The 23,196-nt window shown below is 42.1% G+C and overlaps 1 protein-coding gene across 1 annotated transcript; it reads right to left on the bottom strand.

Moving 5' to 3' along the window:
• Nucleotides 1–11,879, bottom strand: LOC134848075 (sorting nexin-33-like). The gene is made up of 8 exons (XM_063865418.1): nt 11,647–11,879; nt 11,124–11,523; nt 10,751–10,946; nt 10,227–10,494; nt 9,661–9,887; nt 9,443–9,588; nt 5,476–5,699; nt 1–719 (listed from the first exon to the last, which is right to left on the bottom strand). Exons 1-8 carry the CDS (start codon nt 11,872–11,874, stop codon nt 486–488), a joined length of 1,923 nt encoding a protein of 640 aa, XP_063721488.1. The 5' UTR covers nt 11,875–11,879; the 3' UTR covers nt 1–485.
• Nucleotides 11,880–23,196: the final 11,317 nt, after the last annotated feature.

Genomic DNA, 23,196 nt, shown 5'->3' with positions numbered 1-23,196 from the left:
TTTAATTTATTTGATTTAAATTCCAATAAATGGTCAATTTAATTTACAAAATTAGCGAATAAAAATCAATATTGAATTGAAACAGTGTTAATTCGTTCGAAGCACCGGTGTATGCATTAAATCCAACTACTTTAGGTACACTAGGGAAACAAATGTACATAGATAGAAGAAGAGCAATAGAACGGGAGAAACGTTTCGATTCGAACCGAAACACCTGACGTTTACGACATGAGTGCTAACTAGTTTTCAAACAATGGAGAAACTTCGTTTTGAGCATTGCAAAGAATGATTTTATAGTGCGTTCTAGTCCATGAAATTTTAAATATCGAGAAACTAAACTACTGCAATTAACAACGTTTGAGACAAAGAATTGAGATTACGAAGCATTATAATTGTTGGGAAATTTACAAATTCAGACAGAAACTTTGCTATCAGTGGGTAACAGCGAAGCACTCAGCGTGTATAAGTTTTAATTTTAATTATCTCTACCTAAACATGCCAGCTGCAGGATTGTTTTGAGCCGGTGGTCTTGTTGTGCTGTCGAACCTCTCCAGGGCCAACTGTATCCTTTGTGTAATGTTATTGTAGAATATGAGCTGCTGCTGTAAGTAATCTCGCATCATATCCGAGAAGTCCACGTCCCGATCTGACTGGAAGTTGTTCATCTCGGCCAACACCGAATAAGTTACCACGGTTGTCCTGTCTTGCACTTGTTGCACCTAATCAGATACTTTTAAAGAATCATCAATTTTCAGGGAACAGGCCAATTTTCTTATGATAATACAAAACAAATGCATCAACCAATTTTTTTCTGAAAAAAAATGACGACAATACGATAAAGAAGCCGTTTTCATCACAGTTGACTGAAGATTGCTCGCTATATTTTTTTCTTGTTAGCACCAATAGTACGTTCATGTCAAATGCTTTCGGCCGAGGCATTTCCGCTGACAATCATCACTGCCTACAAGCTCAATTGGAACATTTCACTTTATTAAACAACCTTGTAGCTTTTATATGTGGTGAAAATACAAACGCCAGCTAAAAAAAAAACTTTGAGGAACATGAGGAAAATTCGAAAGTTTCAATCAATCTATTATTCGATAGAAACGAAGTTGCGCTTCGCATACACTAGCCAGAACACGACAAAAAGCAGCTCTATAAAGTTCAAAAAAAGTACAAATTAGCCTCGAATTAGTTAAAACTCGCCCACTTCTCGGATTCGAACCTACGACCTACTGCGAGCTAGAGACTAAGCCTCACACACTAACCACTTAGCCACGGACACTTAATTAATGACAAACACAGGCCAAAAATAAAGCAGAGAACAGGTGCTTTACAATTTCCAATGCTATAGTGAAAATTCCATTTAAGCGAACACATTTATTTGCGAGTTAGGTTAGAAAAAAAAGGTTCGTATTAATACACTAACGCTCGCAAGCTTGCTAGTGTGATCAACGAAAGTGAGAAGGAATTTTGTATTCTTGCATTCAGGCGTTTCTTACGCAAAACAAAGGAACAACAAGGACGAATCGGACTGCAAACGAAATTTCTTTAAGACGTCTTTTTCATACAGAGAATACGCTTAAAATCGACATTTTTTCAACTGTTCCTACTACTGAAAATGGGGAGGAACTTTGCATTTGGGTGTTTCAGTTTCTTGACCGTATCTTTTTCCACGCAAATCAGCTCTATAAAGTGCAAAAGGAAAAAAATAGAAAGATTTTTCCAGATTTTGAGTTTAAAATATAACACAGCCAGCATATTGAAAAGAAAATGAAAACAAAACAAAGAGCCACATGGCAAAAAAGCGAAATACCACAGTTAAAGGTTCACGTCAGGGTTAGGTGATAATGCATATGAAAGACCTTTCAATCGGGATTCGACAGATACTTAAAAATTTCGCAAAAGTTTTCTTGTCAGTGGCGCGACAAATCTCTAACTTTTTAGTCCATTTAGGTAGTGAGTTAAACAAGCTTGTACAGCCTTAAGCAATTTATTCAGCTATAAAAGGAATATTTCCATCTCAGAACACCAGCTTCAGTTTGCGCTCTAAAAAACTAACGTGGAAAAATATTAGAACGAAAAACTGTTTTCATTTCTGTCACGTATTTTGAAAAGAATTGTCTTCAACTGAAGCCAATATTAATTTTTCCAAACTTGGTTTCTGTTCCTCACGCTTCACCCTACACGCACAAGGAAGCCAGACAAATTAAAATAGATTAATTCTTTTCTTCCAGAATTACTGTGGTCGGAAATAACCTTCAGTGAAACCACAGAAACCGGCTTCACATGATCATTAGACATTAATGTTCAATCCGTGCAGCTGTTTAATGGAAATTTGATACGTGAAGGAAGAATTTCAATACAAAATTTAAACAGGCGAAGCTGCACTTCACAAGCAACCGATAGAGTAGCTCTAAAACTTTAAAAAAGTGAAATAATCTGCGCAATAATTATATGGTCTCACGTCCTCTTATCTGCGCTTGGAAATAAAAAACACGAGCCACCATTAAAATAGACAGACCAGAAGCTATTAAATTGACAAAAAAATGCAGCTAAAGTTGCACCAAATGAGCTCTTTCATTAGCGATTTGGGTAAGATAACAGTTTATTCGTAATATAACTACGCTGGCTAGTGCAAAAAAAAACACTATTTTCTAAGAAATCTGAATGTTTCCAGATTTTGAGTTCTAAATATAACACAGCCAGCATATTGAAAAGAAAAAGAAACAAAACAAAGAGCCTCATAGCAAAAAAAAACTCAGAAACCAGAAACATTTCTGGAAATTTCAGAAACCACAAACACCAAAAAAAACTGCACGTTAGAAAATATGGTCCATAAATTGCATCTTAAATTAACGCATTAAAGAATTTTAAAATCAGCAAAAAACCATCCGCTGAAAACTCTTTTACCAAAACGGGAAAAGAATGCATCTACAAAAAGCAAAGAAAATCTGATACGCAAGAGGCTTACAATAATTTTATACTACAATATTGAAACCCGCGTAAACACTGGGTAGTGTTATAAATGCCAAAACATTGCAAACAAAACATCATGGGGCGAATTTCATAGGTTCATTGACAATTAAACTCAACTGCGAAAGAGCAGGAGCAAAAATCCATGACATAGCCAACAGTGACTTGTAAAAGTGTGAAAAAACTCAAGACGGAAGTTAATTGTTTCTTTAACTTTCCTTCGGTTTCAAAAAACATAGCCAACAGACAGTTGGAATAGAGTCAACGAACTCAAAACAACAGAAAAAAAAATTATTTTTGAAACTTCAATTTTGAATTTCCACCGAAAAATATATGGCCTCAACACTCTTTGAACTTCAAGACGAATTAAGGATTGACACTTTTCCGATAAAACTAACTCAATTTGACAAAACTGGATAAATGGGCATAATTTTTATTCTGCTGGAAAATCTTTTTTTTCATTGCGTCATTTTTGTTCATGATGTGATGAGACGATCTAGATGAAGCCTAGAACTTCGATAATGATAAACAATCGGTTCATTTGAAAACCAAGTTTTTCATAAGTTGTTTTTTTTAGAAAAGGAATTTTTCACTTAGAGTTCTCTTAACTTTATTCAAGAAAGCGCTGAAAAAAATTTCAAAAACTAATTTACAACTCAACCTTATCTATCAGTTTGAGCAAGCATCTAAGCCTAATAAAATCCTATAATTCGCTAAAAAAAACTATAAAGAAAGAATTCAAACCGTTTTTTCTTGACAGCATGAGAATTTTATGGAAGTTTTAGACAGAGATTTTAGGATAAGACACTGACTAAGAAAAATCACTTAATTTTGACTAATGATAAAGCCTTAAACAAACGCCAATTCTTCCAAGAAAAAAGAAAATAAGATTGGACAAGAACAGAAAGTTTACAGAAAAACATGATTAACCAAAAAATCACACAGAAAGTAAATTGACCAAATATTAATGAAAAAGATATGCCATGAACTATTATTTAGAAAGATGTAGCTGAAAACAGTTCAAAATTAACCAGACGTGAGAAAATTTTTTTAAATTAGCGAACACAAAACTACTCAAAATTGGAGAAACTTGACAACGCATTAAAAAAGATAGCAGACAGCAACAAGGTGACATTGTAAAACGACAAATTTTGACCAAAATTATCATAAATTTGTTTTGATAATTTCTGATTTGCTGGCAATTCAAGCTTGCTAGGTTCTCGTTTTGAATTGAAATAGCTACTTTTGAATACAATAAGGTCTAAAAACTCATACACTGACGAGAAAAAACATAGCCATTAGAAGATTGGAAAAGAGTGGTGAACGCAAGTAAACGTAAAAAAAAAAACTTCAAAGAAAAAAATTGATGAGCTTTACGCTCTTTGAATTTCTAGAACAGTTTATGATTGGCGCTTTTTTGATAGCATGAACCCAACTAGAGAAAACTGGATCAATAGGTAAAGTTTTTATTCCGCTGGAAATCTACAAATTAAATTCCATTTTCGAAGCTGGAAAGCGTTCACGTTTTTTCGGGCCATTTCCACGTTCGTATTTGGAGAGTGCTATTTACTTCACTTTCAGTAGATGAATTTCATTTGAAGTCAAAAAGTGCATATATACCTAAGTGCATCACAAATGTATGAATCTGTAGTTATTGGAGACTTCCTGAAAAAAAAACCAAAAAAATTGTCAAGACCTATATAAGAGTCTTCACTGCGTTCATTACTCTTAAAAATATAAAAACAGCTGATTGAACAAAAAAAATCAAACATTTGAACTAAACTACCTGCACGAGAAAAAAAAATTTGATAAAAACAGCTGATTGAACAAACCGAAGCATCAAAGGTTAAAACCAAAGTTATTGTGAAAACTAAACACAAAAAAAAAAGATTTTTGATATTTTTTTTATTAATGAGGGTCTGGAAAGTTGATTAAGATTTTCCCAAAACTTCTTGTATGACTTCAGTCATTCTTATAAAAACCAACAAAGAACAATTCAAAAAAAAATATTCGTAAAATATACTCTCGAAAAAAGAAACACAATTAGAACAACTCATAACAGGCACACAAGGCCCATAACTAACATGCACCCACTACATTTACCTCTGCAGTAAAACAAGTGTAACCTTAACAAGTGCGAATTCTGTGATAAAAAGTTATTAACGGTGGAAAAAGTCAAGCACCCACCCGGTTGCGTAACCCTAGCTTATCGCAAGGGCAATTATCTCGTTCGAGTCATGAATGAAAGGGTTTTAATATGATATATCACTCGATACATTCCGATGCTTAATTGTGGTAAATGATTTTGCGTGGAAAACAACTAAAACACCTGAATACAAGGTTCCTCCCCATTTTCAATGGTCGGAACAATCAGTTTCCTTTATGTTAGAAGCGTATTCATTAAAAATGAAAATTTTATCTATAAACAAGTTATGGTATCGTTATAATAACCAATCAAAACTGTGGGCGTATTGTATGTATTGTATTCTGCGACCATACCTGCTCCGTTTCCACTCGACCCAGTTCCTCCTGGTCCTGCAAGTACTTCACTTTGTTCATAGCCCCCTGGTGCAGACCCCTTAACTCTGGCAGGTGTGAAATGATGCCCGCATACTCGTGCAGAGACTCGCAGAGGGGAATCAAGTCATTGGACGGCTGTGTGTCGTATAATTTTCCAATCTCTTCGTAAGTCTCGCCAGCGAACTCTATTGCCTTTGTTAGAGCTAAAAATGAGCGCTTTGAAAGCACACAGAACTTCGACTATTACAATTAAAATCTTTTAGCCAATTAATTTAGCTAGCATACGCCAATGTTTACACAAAGGCGACGCGGAGTTTCGCATCACTTGCGATAAAACACAAACAAAAAAAAACATAAAAAGAAAAAAATGAAAAATGTTGGAAAAATTTAGACTCGATAAAATGATTTATCAAGAAAAATAGGGAGCCAGCTATAGCTTGAAGTTCCTATTTGATATTTTTGAATTTGTTATACTGATGCGAGATGAAATGGCTTATTTCAAAATTTCTTAAAATTGTACTTTGCCCAAAACCGTAGCTGTGGCTCTACTAAAATAAGTTTAGAATTTTCCCGGGGACGTAAGTCTTTCTTAAGAAAAAACAACGAATCGCCGCTTCTACACGAGAAATCGCCGCAACCTGCTCTTTTGATTGAACCCTTCATCTCAGATTTGATAGATTCGTTCTAAAGAAAAGTCAACTGTTGTTTTGATCAAACCCTTGATATCAGAATTGGCGATGGTTGTCAAAAAAGTCAAAACATTTCCAAAAAACGGCCATTAGATTTTCGAGCGAATCATAGCTTTTGGTGTTTAAAAAAATGGTCATAGGTGTTTATGCTATTTCGATTGCTCTTAAAAGCTCAGATTCGGGAGGGTAGTTTTCGTAAACGGTCGACTAAATTAGAAAAACTAAAAAAAACTTCCGAGGGATATGATTTTTTGTCAAAAACTATTGTGCGTAGTCGATTATGCAGGGCAGCTTCCCAGAACCCGCTGTTTTGATTAAACCCAAAGACTCAGATTTGTGAAGGTATCAAAATCAAAATTTTGACTTTTCCGCGGGCCATTACTTTTTGGAGCTCAGGAGCTTCCAGCAGAATGGGTCAAATATGGGTCAACACTGACGACAATGTGGTAAAGTAAAAAAAAAGAGAATATAGGATAATGTAGGCAGTCTTTTCAAGTACACCAGTTCTATGAAAATCAGCAAGGTAGTTAGTTTTTAAGATAAAGTAAAACTTTTGCAAAGAGTGAAATAAAAACCCAAAGCATCTCAAAAACGTTGAAATGAAAAAAAATAATAATCTAATTCCATGCATTTTTACACAACTGGTTTCTATCAAACAGGAATTCTTGTAAAATATGCCCAGAAAGACAATTGAATTTTAAATTAGCAACGGATCGAAACTTACGAAGCGGAAAAAAAGCCGAAAAAAATTGATTTTACAAAGAGGCAAAGCAGAGCTTCGCAAACACTTGTACTGATCGAGATGAAAAGCATAAATTTGAAAAAAAAAGTTTTAACCCATAGTGGTTTCTGCTGAAATAAGGTAAAAATCACTCATGCAAGGAAGATTCTACTTTCCGTTGCTGCAATGGAACTCAATGTCAGATTTGGCAGGGTGGTTTTCGAGAACAATCAAAACTTAGGAAAATGCAGTTTTCGTAAACCATACCTATTTTTTTTTCTACAAAAATAGGGTGTAACCCTTTATGCCGGAAAAATCTCTAGAACATGTTTTTTTTTCAATTAAATCAATAAGCTCAGAATCGACGCGCAGTGATTGAAAAAAGAAAAAAGCTTTCAAACAACGATCATAATCTCAAAAACTTGATTTATCCTCAGTAATTACAGTTTTTCTACGAAAAGAAGGTACAGCAGCTTATACAGGGAAAATTCGCACATGCTGTTATTGCGGTTCAACCTGTAATCACGGAGCCATTAATACAGGAAAAATTCCCATAACGAGTTTTTTTCGATCGAACGCTTGATATCAGATTAGGCAGGGTAGTTTGAGAAAATTAACAAATTTTCCAAAAAAAACTATAAAAACTCAAATGAAAGTTGACTTTTGCGAATATCATATTTTTAAATATCATAATTTTTTAACCACAATTGGGGCGTAACTACTAACGCCTGAAGAACATAAACTTCTTCTTTGGATTACATCTTCAAACCCGGATTTACGAGGGTTGTTTTCGAGCAAAGCCAAAAAGTTTCAGAAAACGGTCAAAATTTCGAAAATTGTTTTTTTTTGAGTTCATATTTTTTTAATGAAAAATAGGGGCGCAGACGCTTTTGCTATGATGATACCACAAGCCATTTTTTCGATTAAACCCTCAGTTTATCGATATCAGATAGTGGTTGTTGAGAAAAGACGAAAAAGTTCCAAAAAAGGAACAAACTGTCAAAAATGACCTTTTTGAGGCCACAACTTTTTTTCTAAAAAAAATTAGGCAAAACGGTAGAAGCAGAAGATATTCCCGGTACCTGTTCTTTCCATTGAACATTTAATGTCAGATTTGGCGGTGAAATATCTTGAGAAAAAAGTCCAAGAAAATGAGTCAATCATTCCCCGCGTTGAAATTTTCGAAAGCCGTTGAAGTTGGAGCAAGGTGAAAGACTAGCGAAAAAGGCATACATATAATGTAGTAACCGGTCTTTCCATTGGAACCGAAATTGGAGAAATAACTGCTGAGAAAATTACAACTTCAGCGAAAAGTGAAACAGTTTTCCAAAGCCTCTAAAAATAGAAAGAAAAAAATGTAACCCAATATTTTCATAATACCTGATTCTGTCAAAAAAGAATCGCTTGATCGGAAAAAACAAGCTTTGTAAAAAAAGCTTGTAGAATCAGGTTTTGTAACACTGTCGTACCTCAATATATTTGGGTAAGTTTCCCCCTTCAGACTTCAGCACATCAACAGGGATAATTTGAATGGACAAATTAACCAACCTTCCAATCAATCAAAGTCCTCGCAAGAATCTACAGCCCTCGAAATTAGTTAAGTCTCGAAGTTAGTTGAAATTTTGCTGCGTGTCGAATTCGAACTGAAACCTCAAGATTTGGAGCCTCACGTCCTTACTCAACCACGGACGCTTAACGATCGACAAACAGTGACAACGAATGAAGCACAGAACAGATGCTATGAAAGTTCCAATGCAACAAGTCGTGAAAAATTTTTGCGAGTTAGGTTGGAAAAAAAGTATAACACAGAGGCGACGCTGCGCCCCGCAAAAACTTGCGAGTACACGACCAAAAAGCAACTCTACCAAGTGAAACAAGAAAAAGTAGAAATAAGAGCCTCGAATTAGCAAAAACTCGGCTAAAAGTCAGATTCGAATCTTCGACCTAGTTAATTTGAGTCTCACGCACTAACCACGGATGCTTAAAATCCTCAAAAAACTAGCCACCAGTAACGCAGCTACATATGCTAATAAATTGCCAACTCGGTGTAGCAAAAGTAGCATCAAATACAAAAAGACACAATTTTGCATGTAATAAATTGGAAAGCATAAAGCCAAATTATGTATTTCAAAAAATTGCAAGATACATTGAGTTGGAAAATTTCTGAAATCGAGCTTTTATCATTGTACTGCTGTTTGAAACAAATAACGTTTTTCGCTTTAATTGATGAATTAAAATGCATCGGTTGTTCCAACTTTTTTAAATCCAATGTCAAAGCGCATATGATATTATACGGCTACCGCAGCCTACCGATTCAAAAGTGCCACTAAAAGTAGCACCTTTATTTGCGGCTAAATTTGGAAAAAAAGAAAGTTCATACTAAATCACTTTGCATCGCAAGTGTAACCATACTAAACACTACATTGGCTAGTGTAATAACAATATCGTTTTTATATTTTGACATTTTAATTAATACCTTCTGAACATAATTTTCGAGCATTATAAACAGAGGATTCTCCGTCTATAGATTACCCACCGACATTTGACTGGCGTGTGTCGACTGTTAGGGTTTCGCTTATCTCTTTGAGAGCATTTCCCATCTTGCAGAAGCTCTGCTTATGAACTGTGTGGTGCAATTTCGCCTGTTCTCTGCTGCGTCCATTTAAAAGCTTCAATTTATCCCTGGAACGAGATAAAACAAGAATAATCGATTACTAAAGTTACAGAAATGTACCTTTGTAATTATCCACTAACCTTAGAGTCAGAGCAAAGTTTGTGAATCTGTCAATTTTTCCGCTGATTGCGGTCAAGTCCAAAGGTTCACTTGGTATTTTGAGGGTCAAGAAGAATGCAGACTCCCGGAAGTCGTCTTTCTCTGCCCTCCTTTTGCCATCTTTCCACCTGTTGGAGTCCATCTCTGATATGAAGTGTCTGTACACCTGACTGCGCCCAATAACCGGGTGCCTCGACATTCGATTCATCTATCAGCCAGCAAAACAGAATGAAGTCAAAATCCAACTTCCCGCAAAAAGTATTTCACATGGAGATGGAAGTTGCACTTTTATAACGAGCAAAACACGACAAATTAATCATTTGAAAAGCTTTATTTGCTGAATTGAAGACGCTTTTTAAACGCATAGTACAACGATGCGTCTTGTACAAAAATCGTGAACTTTTTTTAAACATGCGTCACCTGATATCGATGCAGACCGCTTAGCTCAACTCAAGAGAAATTCGATTTCAGAGGCCATATCAATCACATTTAGTGGAAAAGTTGCCAGGTACAAGAACGCAAGTTTTGCTCGTGCAAAAAATCTCACCCAATGTTGCAGCCTAAACATTCGCTTGTTGACAAACTCTGATTCGTATTTGCCTGTGACTTGCTTGTCGGGTAGGGGCGGAATACACACGATTGGGTACCTCTCGCGCAATCTATCGTGCAGCCAATCGAAGTGCTTGAATCGTCTCTGTACGACTACTGTGCCACTATTTTTTGTGCCTGGTCCCATTGAGCTTGTCAACTGGTAAGCTAAGAATTTCTTCATGCCTTTTAGTTTAGACTGTTTAGTAGGATCGGAAAGCAGACATCTAAAACAAATTTTAAAAGCTGAAGCTTGGAAATATTCGACTTAAGCAATAATTCTTGTCTGAGACGACCGCTCACGACTTTGTTCATATCTGTTCTTAGAATCATCTCTTTGTATTTATAACTGTAAACGTGACGTGAAGTAAACGTTTTAACCGCCACTAAAAAACTGATGACTTAACAAGCCTTAAGTAAAAGCTTCCATTTAAGACTTAAAAGGTAATCGACTTCGGTTACATGACGAACCAAAGCACCTACTTTACTAGCTTGTCTGGTGGACACGCCTCCCAATATGGTCCAGCAGTTGTTGTAGTAATATTGATGGTTTCTGTTGGCTCAGAGTTTAGTTTTAAATTTCCCATGATGTAATCCATTGCTTTTGAACTCCCAGATGAGCGGGACATTCCTGTTCTACTTGGCCCTCTATCAGTTGGCGTGGGTAGATCGTCGGAGGCTAAAAGACAAAAGCCGGTACTCAAATTCCCTTGCCATATATCTGCTTAGATCATTCAAAAAAATTCCAAGTACCGTGAGATAAAGGCTATAATTTTATCGACAATACATATACGCCAAGTTTCTTCACGTAAAAAAAAACAGCTTCCGTTAATATCCATCCTTTAAATGTATTTACCAGACGTTGATCGAGCCCTTAGATCAACTGAGTTTCCATCTCTTGTCTCCAGTGTCCGAGGTGGACCCATTGTAGACTGGCTTCTACTACCCGTTGCACTTCCCATGACTGTTGATCCAGCAACAGTTGAGCTATCTTCGTCACTGTCCCAGTCTTCGTCCCAGTCATCGTCAATTGTTCCACCTGCATCGTCCATGTCAAAACTTTGAAGATTGTTATAATTAATTTCTTGATTGGCGTATGAATTCCCGCCTCCATTTGACAGGGGTGGAGCTATGTTTTCCGGTACCCTTGTGTTCTGATATGAGATCCCATTCCCGATCTGAGAATTCTCGTAAGACGTTGCGGCATTGGGCTGGTTGTTTTCATAGGATGGAGTATTGTTATTATAATACTCCGACTAAAAAATACGCATTTTGAGATAAAGTATCGCTCAGCAATGAATGCTGAGCAAAACTTTGCCTCAAATTTTCCTTCACTAAAAAAATAATTATCAAACATACATTCTTTAAAACGACCCTACTTTGACATTTCCTGGCAAGGGAGGCGGTGGCATTGAAGGTGGAAGAGGATCTACATAAGCACTAGGAATCATTCCATTTTTGCCAGCCGCGTTTCTCCCATAGAACCATCCTTCGGCGTAGTCACCATTTGTAACAGTGAGCACTTCGCCTTCATTGAACGCGAGATCGTCAGGATGCGAAGCTAAGAAGGCATACAGTGCTTTCACTTTGAACACTTTAGCACTCATTACGCATTCTAAATTACAGGGATCATCTATGTACACAGAAATCATTAATTCATTAGAAATCATAAATTAAAAATGAAGTGTATATATTGAAACAGTGTATTTGAAAAGTAAGTTTACGAACGTTTTCGCAACTACGCGCATCGCCAGGATATTTACAATGGGTGCCCGACATCAAGCCGACGGGACTTCACTACGAAATTTTAAAATGAGGGACTTCAAGTCTAACAGTTTCTCTAAAAGCGGTGCGTCCCTCATGCTGAAAAATTTTTTGTCTTATTTTCAGCCAACCAGAAATGAGTATTCAAAAAATTCAGGGAAATCGCAAAAATCTCAAAGTAAGCAAATAAAACCAGGCCATTAGTTGTGACATTCGACCAGAATGTGCCAAAATGCAGATTCGTCGATTTCGAATTTTTAGCAGCGAACCTTCCGAATTGGCGATTTAGAAGGAATAAGAACGTTATTCGAACGATTGGACAAATCGTGAAGGCTGAAGGATTCGGAAATTCCTAAATTTTAAATTTTCGAAGTGATGACGTAACAATTCTCAGAAACGTCAAAAACGGCCATTTTGGCAGAAAAACTGAAAAGCAACACAACAACGATAGTTGCGACAACGACAACAACGAGAAGATTGATAATCGGAATCAGAGAAAAGCAGAAGTAGCAGAGACCGCTCCAAGTTGCAACTATTGTGTCGCTACAATAGTTGCAAGGCAATTGCCAACAACAGTGAGGGATGGAAACCAGCCCTCCGGGTTATAGAGAAATCAAGCTTAATGTGCTTGATTCAGAGGATTCGAGAATCAGGAGGGGTTTCGGGACTGAAACTTTTATCGTCTTATATGAACTTTTAGCTTCCCTATTATGTCCTGAATTGAATTTAATTAACATCCGAATTCATTCTACTAAGATGAGAAGCTAGGAGTTGGGGGAAAGGGTTGATCCATCTTCGATGGAAATGATGATTTTTATCTACTGAACAAAAACAATAATAATTCAATAAGTAGTAGTAGCCCTGTTTTTAGGAGTAACCTCGTGGTCTGGGGATACTGAGACCCAGCCATGAGCTCACTATTTTTGCATGTAATTAAGTTAATTTGAGTGTTTTGACCGAAGCCGAAAGCAGTAACGTTTTTTGTCGACCCGATGTTAGAAAGACCACCGAAAGTACTGGCTTGGTAGAGACGGTGAAAAGCATGCAATGCTCTGTTTAGACGTTAGCCAGTCGTCTTAGGACTTAGTTTTGTTCTCCGTCGATATGTATCTTCCGGGCGAACGTTACATATATGTTTTTATGGCGCTCCTGGGTGTTATTCTTTTTTAACATCATGACCGGCAGAACCGTTAACAAGCACTCCGCGCCGAGTTGATGCTCACATTAACGCCCTTAATAGGCCTAATCCGCCGGGGCGGAAGGGTAGTTTGGAACGCGGAAGCCTTCCGGATTACCGTGAATAGCTTTTTAAACTAGTTAAGACCGAAAATTCACGAATCAGGAAGGGTGGGGGGATCGGCCATTCCCTCGTTCCCTGAGAGGTTTGTGACCAGTGTAACATTCGTCTACTGCAGTCACACATGAGGCTTAAGAAAAATAGGCCCTATAACCACTGGCTCAAGGGTCAGGGGCACTATCTCTTGTGTTTTCCCACCTCAAGAACGGTCGGAGCCAGTTCGGTTCGCTTATGACATGAGACTACGACCCGTTACAGCTTAAAGGCTACTACTAAAATATCCCCCCACTCTAGAATTAGAAACGTCCCCATACTTAGGTCTCTAGATACCCAAAATACATGAACGCCGTTAAAAACCGGGTTGGAACAATCCGTTAGGTTACTTTTTATTAGACAGTGTGACTTTGATCCATTTCAGATGGATCAACCTAAAACTCGCCTTATCTCAACATAACAATCATAAAACACACTCTAGAAATTAAATTTGTACTCACATAGCAGCACGCTCAAGAATTGGGAAAATAATCCAGTCAGTAACTAACTCAAGAAATAAATAACTAAGAGAAGTTTAATGTTTTATAGTTTGGACAGCAAGGATAAGTTCATGCTCTAGAATTTGAGTTCTCTTGGACCGTTGGGACACTCTAGTTGTCCGCCTTTCCGCTGAAGGTTCACTCTGGTCCAACTTTAGTAATCGCTCTCTCGGGGATACTCTGTCTTCTATTTCAAGTAGGACAGCTCTACTCTCGATTATATATAGACGGAAATTGCGAATAGCAATTTCCCACTCGTTTTTACTTTCTAACTTTCCCGCAATTGCTCTAAAATTGTTCTGATTTCTTTTTCTGATTTTCAGTTGTCGCGAGAAAATCGTGCATGACATGTTCCATTCGAATTTTTGAAAAATAAAATTTCTCTCCAAAATCAAGTATTTTCTGCTCTTCTCAAGGTCAAACTTCCCAACATGACCGACTGGCACATACTCCCCGGACTCGAGATCGATGTCCTCATCGCGCGCTGTCTTCTGCCAGTGAGTCCCAGAAAAACCGAGTGTTGCTCAAGATACAGTGCCAGTGGTCATTTACAGAAGTTTGCAGCAGATTTAAGATTATCTACACCCCAAAATTCACGACCATTTAAAATTTTCACACTATTGCTAAACAGCAATCAAAATCTGCATTTACCTGCACCTTTGAATTTTTCGCTTTTCAAGCCAATCATTTTAAAAATTCTTTTGTCCTATTCAATCAGGAAATTGTCATGCAGCATTTCGATTTATATAATAGATATAGTATATTAGTAACAATATTTACTTTGTTAAAATTTCTTTTTCGTGAATCCAAGTTTCACTCGGATTCACACTCAAGCCCCCCTTCCCTCTCAAGACCCAAGATCCATCCGATTTGCCCATTCACCTCGTGCTCTTCGCCTTGGATGTACTGCATCCTGAAGTGCTAGATGCGGCAAACTGTCTCAACAGTTCCTCTTCATCATCGGAACTAATCACAATCTCCTCCCAAGCCTTCAGTTGTTCATAAGATCGCATCCATTCTCTCTGCTCCTGCAATCTCTTTGCCTGGTTGGGTAGTGCCTTCACCCTAGCTTCTCGGTTCAAACAAAAGGAGTTGTGCAGGCTCAAGCTCACGTTCTTCGCCAGGTCTTCCTCTAGTATCGACTCCCTCGCTTTGGTATTGTCTCTAGACATCTTACCCACTCTCTTCCATCCCGTCGTGATCGCATTACGATGGGTTAGCAGGGGTCTCTTGAAAGCTTCCGGCCCAATCTCGGCCTGGAACTGTCGATACTCCTTTTGATGTTTTCTCATGTGATCTTTCGTTGCCCTGTACAACCAAGACGTCAGTGTCGCCCGAAACCATGGAAAGTACCTCAAGCGACTCCATACGTGCCTGACTTCCGTTGGTATGGCGAATACTTTGCACGCAGTCTCAAACAACTCAAGTCTCCTGCTGTAGTCTATCGCGTATATTGACTCAGCCGTTGGTGTCGTCGCCTCCCGATACTTCGTTATATTCTCTTCTATCCATCTCAGAGCTAACATCGTGCTCACTACTAAGAGCGTCACCTTCTGCCGGTGATCCGGCAGTCCGATCGACCGAATCTCTTCCACATCCCACACCAGGCAAAGGTTCTTGTGATCTGGATACCACACCGTTTGTGCCAAACAGTGGCATGGGCATTCCCCATGAGAGATCTCAATGCTCCTGAGATTACGCTCCCCTGAGGCTTCCAAGAGAGGCTCAAGCTCCATCATTTTCTCGTGCATCGTGTCATTGTCTTCCAGGTTTGGAGTACTTCCCACAGGTTTCCCGATCACGTTTTGTCTCTCGTGATCGCTTGTGTTTTCTCTTTCCAACTTCAGAAGATCTTCTCCCCAGATTTCGCTCAAGTCATCTCTCAATTCTTTTGGTACTGTCCCTTTGATTTTTCTCAACAACTTGTGCGAGTGATGCGATATCCGAGCCAACCTCACGCACTTGGGCACTGAGAAGGCCTTGTCCACCAGTATTCTCTGGCTGGACACTTCCACCATCGCCATGTGTAGCGGGTAGTGACTTCCGCACAAGTTGGCCATCATTGACCCTATCAGCGACTTCGCGTTCAATGGCAAGCCATAAGCTTCGCTCAAGGGAAATCCCATTTCCGCCTCAAGACCAACCTTCCAGCTCCGGATGTGTTTTTGAGTCACCTGCAACACCCCGGGCCATGATTCTACGCTCAACGCCGTCACTAAATGATGCTCAGACTCCAGTCTCTCCAGTGCCTGCAGATCACACATTCTCGAGAAGAATCCGAGAGCTGTCGCTATATTCACCGTGGTTCTCGCGTAACATTCCGCTATTATTTGCACTTCACTTTTCTCCCTTTCTGTGATGTCTTCGAACCAAGTGACCAGATCTTGATTTTGAAACGACAGTATTCTGACGCATGACCGTCCATCGCAGATGTGCTCTCCGTTCCCACGCGTCGAATCCAGACAGCTACCCGGCTCCAATTTCTTTGTTGACCCGGGGTCGCTCGTCCTTTCGCTTGGTTCTTGCATCTGGGGTGTGATTAGCTTATGTAGCACACTCAACTTCGCCAGATCTTCATCTTCCGTTGGGGCTAACCTCACTCGCTCGGTGGTTTCCTCGATTAGACTCGCATGGGGATGTGGACACCAGGAGGGTCTTAGTAGCTTCCATATCACTCCCAAGTTCGTGGTTAACAAGCCATTTCCACCGCCCATGTTCACTTCAACTCTCTTGTTTGAGCGCGGTATGCTTATCACCTCTGGTGTTTTCTCAAGAATCAGGCCCAGGCTCGGCCCCTCTTTCTCCACTGCGTCTATCTCCATTATCCTTTCTGTCCAAAACTTCAGTAGCTCCGCTACCTCATGGTTTCTGTGGGCTCCTCCAGCTTCCGAGTCTAAGAAGGGATTGTAGGCTATTCCCATCACTCCAGACACATATTGGTATTCCCCCTTCTCACTGAGTCTCGAGTATTGTTCTGACGAGGCCAGGTTACGGTGAACATCATGTTCTTCCTCGAACTTCTTATTAGAGAACCTCCGTACCTCGTCCAGCTTTCGATGGTTCTCCAAGGATACTCTGGAGCTATCTTCTTTCTCTATTCCTGTACTCTGATATACGTTCAAGATGATCGTTGAGACTCTTCTCTCCATGGTTTTACTTCCACTTGCTCTCTGGTGGCATGCCAGGATGGTGCTATCAGACATCATAGACATTGTCCATCTCAAGAAACATGTGGCATCTTTTCTTCTAGCCAGGCTCAAGCCTGAATTGTCCCTGGCCACGTGTTGCATCAGTGTCTGATACACCTCTAGCTTCTTGCTTCCCAACTTCAGCCTGTCATACGAGGTCAATGTCTCCAACTCTATTCCCACCAGACTCCAGGTGAACATTAATTGTCCCGCAGTTCTAACGAAGGGATTCGCCATTAGTGGCGGTGCTGATGAGGATGTTCTCATCGCCTCTTCAAAATGATCCTTCAACAAACTCTGCCAGGACCTCTTCAGATGACTCGCCATCTCTATCTTATTAACCTCGGCTTTCTGCTGGGTGGCCCAATTGCGTCGCCTGCGAGCTATTCCACTATCCAACTTCTTCAAGCAGTCCTCCATTTCCTTCAATGTTTCGAGGGCCACCCACCACGTCCGGGAAGTGTTCCTCGTCTTGTTCCTCTCCAATGGATCACTCGTCACTTGTTTGCTCATGTCCTGATGTGCCTTCGAGATCCATTCTTTGCCGATCTCCACTTCCCCTACCTGTCCGTTCGTTGAACCTCTCTTCACGTTTACCTTCTGAGGCTTGAAGTCTTCTTCTGACGTAGGACTGGTGGAAACCTCTATTTCCTTTTCTACTTCAAGTGGTTTCCTGAGTTCCGAGCTGTTCTTGTATGCCGCCGTCTTGCATCGGGCCAAAACGATGGGCGCCGTCTCCCTCAAGTTTCCCTCCGAAACAGCATCCACTGAAGGACTACCCCATCCTTCCACTTCTCTCTTCCTCTTGCGAGTCTTCACGTCTCTGCTCGAGGGTGTGGTGGCTATCATCATTGATTCTACTTCTCCATCCACTCCTTCCAACTCTTGCCTCCCCCCTGCTCGAGCCTTAAGGATATTAGTACTTTTAATCATATTACTAGTCCCAACCTTATCCCTTTTTATATCATCAACCATTTTATCCACAGTTTTTCGTTTCAGAGTAGAGCTGTCCTCACATTTCTCTTTTCTAGTCTTCGATCGTGCGTTCCTCAGCTCCACTAGCTTGTTCAGCAGCTCTTTTCTTGCTTTCTCGTCCAGGCCCGTTCCTATCAGGAGCGGTTCCCCGAATCTTACTACTGCGTCCCACAGTTCCTTTTTGAACTTGTCCAGCGTCGTCTCGCTGCCCACTTCTCGATTGAATTCCTCCAGGAACTCCTGCCAAGCGTCATCCTCGAGAGATCCCAAGAATATGTCCCTGTTCCCTTCGAACGTGTTCTTCCCCCTTTCCTCCGAGCTCAAGAGTAACATCCCCATATTGAAGGTCTCACCTGCCAATGGCAATTCTAGGTTCTTCCGCGGGGACGGGTTCAGAGGTGGTGTGGCAGTATCTGCCCAATTCTCTTCGCTCAAGTCTTTCAACAGCTCTTGAGTGGTGAGTTCCTCCCCTGATGGCCCTGGTTCAGGTGTATTCCCCACCTCCATGTCCTCTCCAGCTTCACTGAGAGTTTCATCCATACTTTCTTCCTCCGATTCATTTCTTCTTCTCTCAAGAATTCTTTTGAATCGATCCTCAACGGGTCCGCTCCTCTTGTCTCCAGGCGTGTCCACGGATAGTGGTGATGGTGTCGCAGGATCCAGCTTCTTGTATTCCGTCAGTGCTACGTGCAGTTGACCTGCTGCATCTAGCTCTGTTCCTTCCTGTCTTATTTCCACCTGTTCCAAGCCATAGGGCGCCTTATATTTTCTCGTGGCAAATTTCATGTCGTCCACCAGTGCGACGTGCCCCTCCATCACGATCATCCTGCCATCATCCCATATGGGCAACATGTTATCAAGTCCCTCCTTCTCAAGAGTTCTCAAGACTTTCCTCACCTCATACCCTGGGGGCTGCGAACCTCTACTCTTTTTCGCTTGCGTCGTCCACGAATTTACCTTCATCTCGCTGGTATGGAAATAGACCGCCGCCGTGTAGCCAATGAACAGGGGGTCCCAGCCATCAGTGAAATCCTTCTGCATTTCCTCCGCCCTCATCCTCGCCATTATGGAGGGAACTACCAAGGGACTATTCATACCTAAGGTCATCCTCCTGACTATTGGGAACTCAGGCATGGTTGCCGGGAGGATTTCTTTCTCCATTATGGTCTCTAGCTCCCTCTTCACCAGTGCGAAGCACTCCTTCCAGGCAGGAATTCTCAAGATTTCACGTCCGTCCGCCGTCAATGGGTTCAAGTTCCAGAATTTGGGATACATTTCAATAGGGCCCTCTCGCTTGCCTCCCATTCTGCATTGCATTTGTCCCCTGAAATTGCACACCATCATCTCAGCATCTTTCACTTTTCCGAAGAGTACCGTGTTGCTCATACGCGCCCTGAGCACTTCCTGCTGACACCAATTCAGTGCTGCACCATCCAGTACGCTGATGAGACTCAAGTGCGTCACCGAGTGACGATACGTTATCACCAGGGGATCTGGAAACGCGTACGTTACTGCTGGACCATAGATGCAGGTCACCACCTCCTCCAGACCTCGGATTATCCCCATTGGGTCCGACCTCATTGCCAGACACAGGTCCGTTAACAGAGGCATCCCTCTGTTCGCCTTCTCCCATTCTTCTCTCGAGATTGGGTTTTCATCTTCACCCGTCATGTATCGATTCTGCATCATGAGGTATTGCACCAGCAGTGTCTTCAACCCTGCGGCGCACTTGTAGGAGCTGGTTTCAATGCTCGTGTGGACTTTCCCCATAGACAGAGGTTCTCCATATTCCATTAACCGATGAAACGACACCAATTCCCCATGGGTCAAGAGCACTAGTGCCAGATACCCATCAACTCGAAGTGTCTCCACTCCCCGACTAAACATATATGCTGGACCCATATTGAACAAGTATCTGGGGTAGACCAAATACAGGGCCAAGAGCAGGCTGATGGGCATGCCCAGTATCTCCTGCACGAAGGCTCCGAAGATAGTCGCCGTGGTGCCGAACACTCCTGCCAAGAATTCTCTCTCCCAGCAAGGACTCAAGAACTTGAGAATCTCGTAATCTCTCCTAGTTTTCAATTCGCCGTTGGCGTGCTCTCTCCAAAATCCTCCAATCGTCACTTCATTGGCGGCCGAGACAAATCTAACCACCGTCATGTCTCTCCTTTCAGCTAGCTCCAGTTGCTTCTCTAGAAAACTCCAGATTTGTTTCACGAGGAGTGGTGCTTCCTCCCTCGTTTTATTCGTGGCGTTCTCCAGCCTTGGTGTCAGGAATGGCCACCAGCCATTCTCTTGGGTCAAGCGATATTTCATCGATTCTAACTGTTTCTCCGTCTCGACCACATTTCTTCTCTCGTTGCTGGGTCCTCTAGTCCTGCTGGTGGAATTTGCGACTTTCACATCCATACTCCGGAACCACAGGCTGGCCGTCAACTGGTTTATCGCCGGGTGATCGTCCCCGATGACTGGGCTGAACTTGAGTTGTCTAGCAAAGTTCGATATCTCTAGCAAGAGTACCTCATCCAATACAATCAAGACATCGGCTAGTCCGTAAAAGCCCCTCAGCGCATGAGATATGTCAGCCCATGCCGCTGGTAATTCTGATCTGTAAAGTCTCAAGTTTACTGGCTCCAGCTCTCGATTGGGGGCTGCCATCAGAATCCGCCATTCACTCCCTTCCGCTATCAAGATTAAGACCGCATACACGAATTGTAGGGCGGGTGGCATGCTGGCGTATCCTGGGGATGTGGTAAACACCACCTTTGTCTTGGACCCAAATCTCGAGGCTACGTTCTCTTGTACCTCATTCATCGCCGCAAATAAAGCCTGAATAGCCTCCCATATCTTCTTTGATGTCGGAATCTCTTTGCCCTTCAGTTGCTCAAGAAGTCCCATCGCGTGCAGGTGGTCATTCATTCCTGCAAACAATAACAGCTCAGGTTCACAGGGCATCTCCGACTTTATTGCCACCACTAGGGTCAACATCTGGTTCAATTCGGCTCCTGGCAAAGAGTATACCAGAGTCTCCGGCCAGAACAACTTGGGAGACGTTCCTTCGAAGTCTGATCCCGCCACAATGATCACTCTTGCAGCAGCTGGATCTGCTCTATCATAAACTGCCAGAGTCTTGGCCAATTGGGTGCCACCACAGGGCTTCCCGTACCTGGGATCCTCTGCCAGCCTTGGACCTTCGTAAGCAGCGTCAGGCAACTCCATCCCCCCCGGGTTGAGCAGCTTGTCTACTACCTTCAATTGCGCCGGGGTTGCCAACTTGATCCTGGCGATGCCAGTTCGGTGCTTGGGAGGTTCTGCTATAAGTCCAGGACTCCCTAGCTGCTTAAGAGGCCTGTAGTTAATGGGTCCCATGATCGTTTTTGTGGGAATTCCAGTCAGGTCTGTAGTCTCCATTAACTTCGTTCTCGAGAAATGCGCCTCGTGTGCTTTCAACCAGTCTACGCAATGATGTCTATTCAAGTCCTCATGCGACACTCGTTCAATCCCCAGGGTTTCCGCCAACTCTCGTCTGCATTCCAAAGTCTCTAGATCCAGTTCCTTCACCTTCTCAGGATATCTCAAGCGGGTAGTCTACCTAGACTTCTTTTCTCTCCTGCCATCTGCCACCACCACGGAGGACATCGCCGAGGTCGGAGGTGTTGATGACTCTACCTCCTCCGACTCCATTGGTGTGGCACTCTGCAATCGGGTCTGATTGCTCCTCGAGCTATCTCTAGTATCAACTCTCGCTCCCAATCGACCAGCCAAGGCCCTCGAGGCAAGGAATGGTGGGTTGGGAGGTGGCCCTAAAGTGAATTGGGCTGTCTCCAGCAGGTCCGCTTCTAGCGTGTTTATGTGAACCTGGAAGACATCGTTCAGCCACTCAGCTCCCCTTGGCCTATCGAAATGGATTCCATCTTTCGAGGTGTCTTCAGGGAATCCCTTGTTCTCCATGCGTTCTGCAACGTCTAACAGCCTGAGAGGAAGCACACTGTTTCGGTGTATTTCTCTGATCGCCTTGTTCAGGCTCCGCACCCTCTGGTTCATCTCTAGGGAGTGTTGATCAAACATCATGTTATAGGGGACCGTGCATATCGTCAACAGGATGGGATCCATTTGGATCCTCAGCTCCTCAAGAAGGCAATTTATCTTGTCGCCTAGCCTCGTCACTTTCCTTGCTTCTCCTCTCGACACGTCGTTGGTCCCAACCATCAAGGTGACTGTGTAAACTTTGGTCATTCCTAGCATGTCCAGAGTTGCCAACATCTGTGGCGTAGCAGCTCCAGCGAAACTCAAGACCCCCGTCTGCCAATGTGACCGGATCTGGGTCAACACCCGCACCAGGCTGTCCCCTATAATCAGGTGAACCGCACCCTCTGGCACACGAGGTGGCGCTAGATACTGCACCCAGGCTGCGTCGTGGAAGCATTCCCTCCTGGCTTGCTGTTCCGCATTCCAGTCCAGCCGACTATGCTTGTGGTAGTTCCCCTCTGTGTCCTTCTTGTAGCTCGCGATCACGACGTTTCTGACCGGCTGTTCCCTCCAAGTCGGTGGAAGCTCTGGCCTTGTCGCTCTTTCACGACTCTGCTGCTGCAATTTCTCGCCCAGCTCCTTCAGGCGCGATGAGGCGCCACTCACCTGACTACCGCTCGAGGTCGAGGTTGGTGTGTATCCTGGTAACACCACATCCATCAGAGGACGTACAGGTTGGGTCTCTAGATTGCGCAAGGAGGGCGTCGCGTCATTCGGTATCCAGACCTCCAACCCTTCACTCATGTGTTCCCTGGCCTCGCGGTCAAGGTTGAACCGTCCTCTAGCCCTGGGAGCTTCATCCACCTCCATGCGCGACTCTGGCCTTGAGCTTGTCACCACTCGTTCGTTTGACCTGGCTCCCTTTTGTGCGTCCAGCTCGCGTTGTCGTTGTTCTATCCTTTCCAACTCCGACTTTAGTTGATCGCGATTCGCGGCGTTCTCCCGCACCTTTAGCTCCTGCTGATGTTCCGCCCTTAGCATCTCAAGTAATTTCAACGTCTGATCCCGCTCGTCGACTGCCTGGTCTCTCTCCAGCTGAAGCCTCTCCCTATCCAACTTCGCCTGATCCCGATCGAGGTTCGCTTTATTCCTTTCCTTCAGCGCCTTCTCAAGATCTTTCCTTAGGACTCCCAGCTCCGG

This window comes from Symsagittifera roscoffensis, chromosome 1 (assembly GCF_963678635.1).
Source record: "Symsagittifera roscoffensis chromosome 1, txSymRosc1.1, whole genome shotgun sequence".
NCBI classification, from domain to species: domain Eukaryota; kingdom Metazoa; phylum Xenacoelomorpha; order Acoela; family Convolutidae; genus Symsagittifera; species Symsagittifera roscoffensis.
Note: the sequence above shows the minus strand (reverse complement) of the source record. Positions and strands in the feature narration are given on the sequence as shown.

Bases quoted from the DNA above. Each gene is read 5' to 3' on its own strand.
- LOC134848075 (XM_063865418.1), bottom strand. From the start codon at position 11,874: ATGAGTGCTAAAGTGTTCAAAGTGAAAGCACTGTATGCCTTCTTAGCT. The intron at 11,524-11,646 runs GTAGGGTCGTTT...CGTATTTTTTAG, and splicing joins CCTTGCCAGGAAATGTCAAA to TCGGAGTATTATAATAACAA. The intron at 5,700-9,442 runs GTGGGTAATCTA...GCTCATTTTTAG, and splicing joins CACACGCCAGTCAAATGTCG to CTCTAACAAAGGCAATAGAG.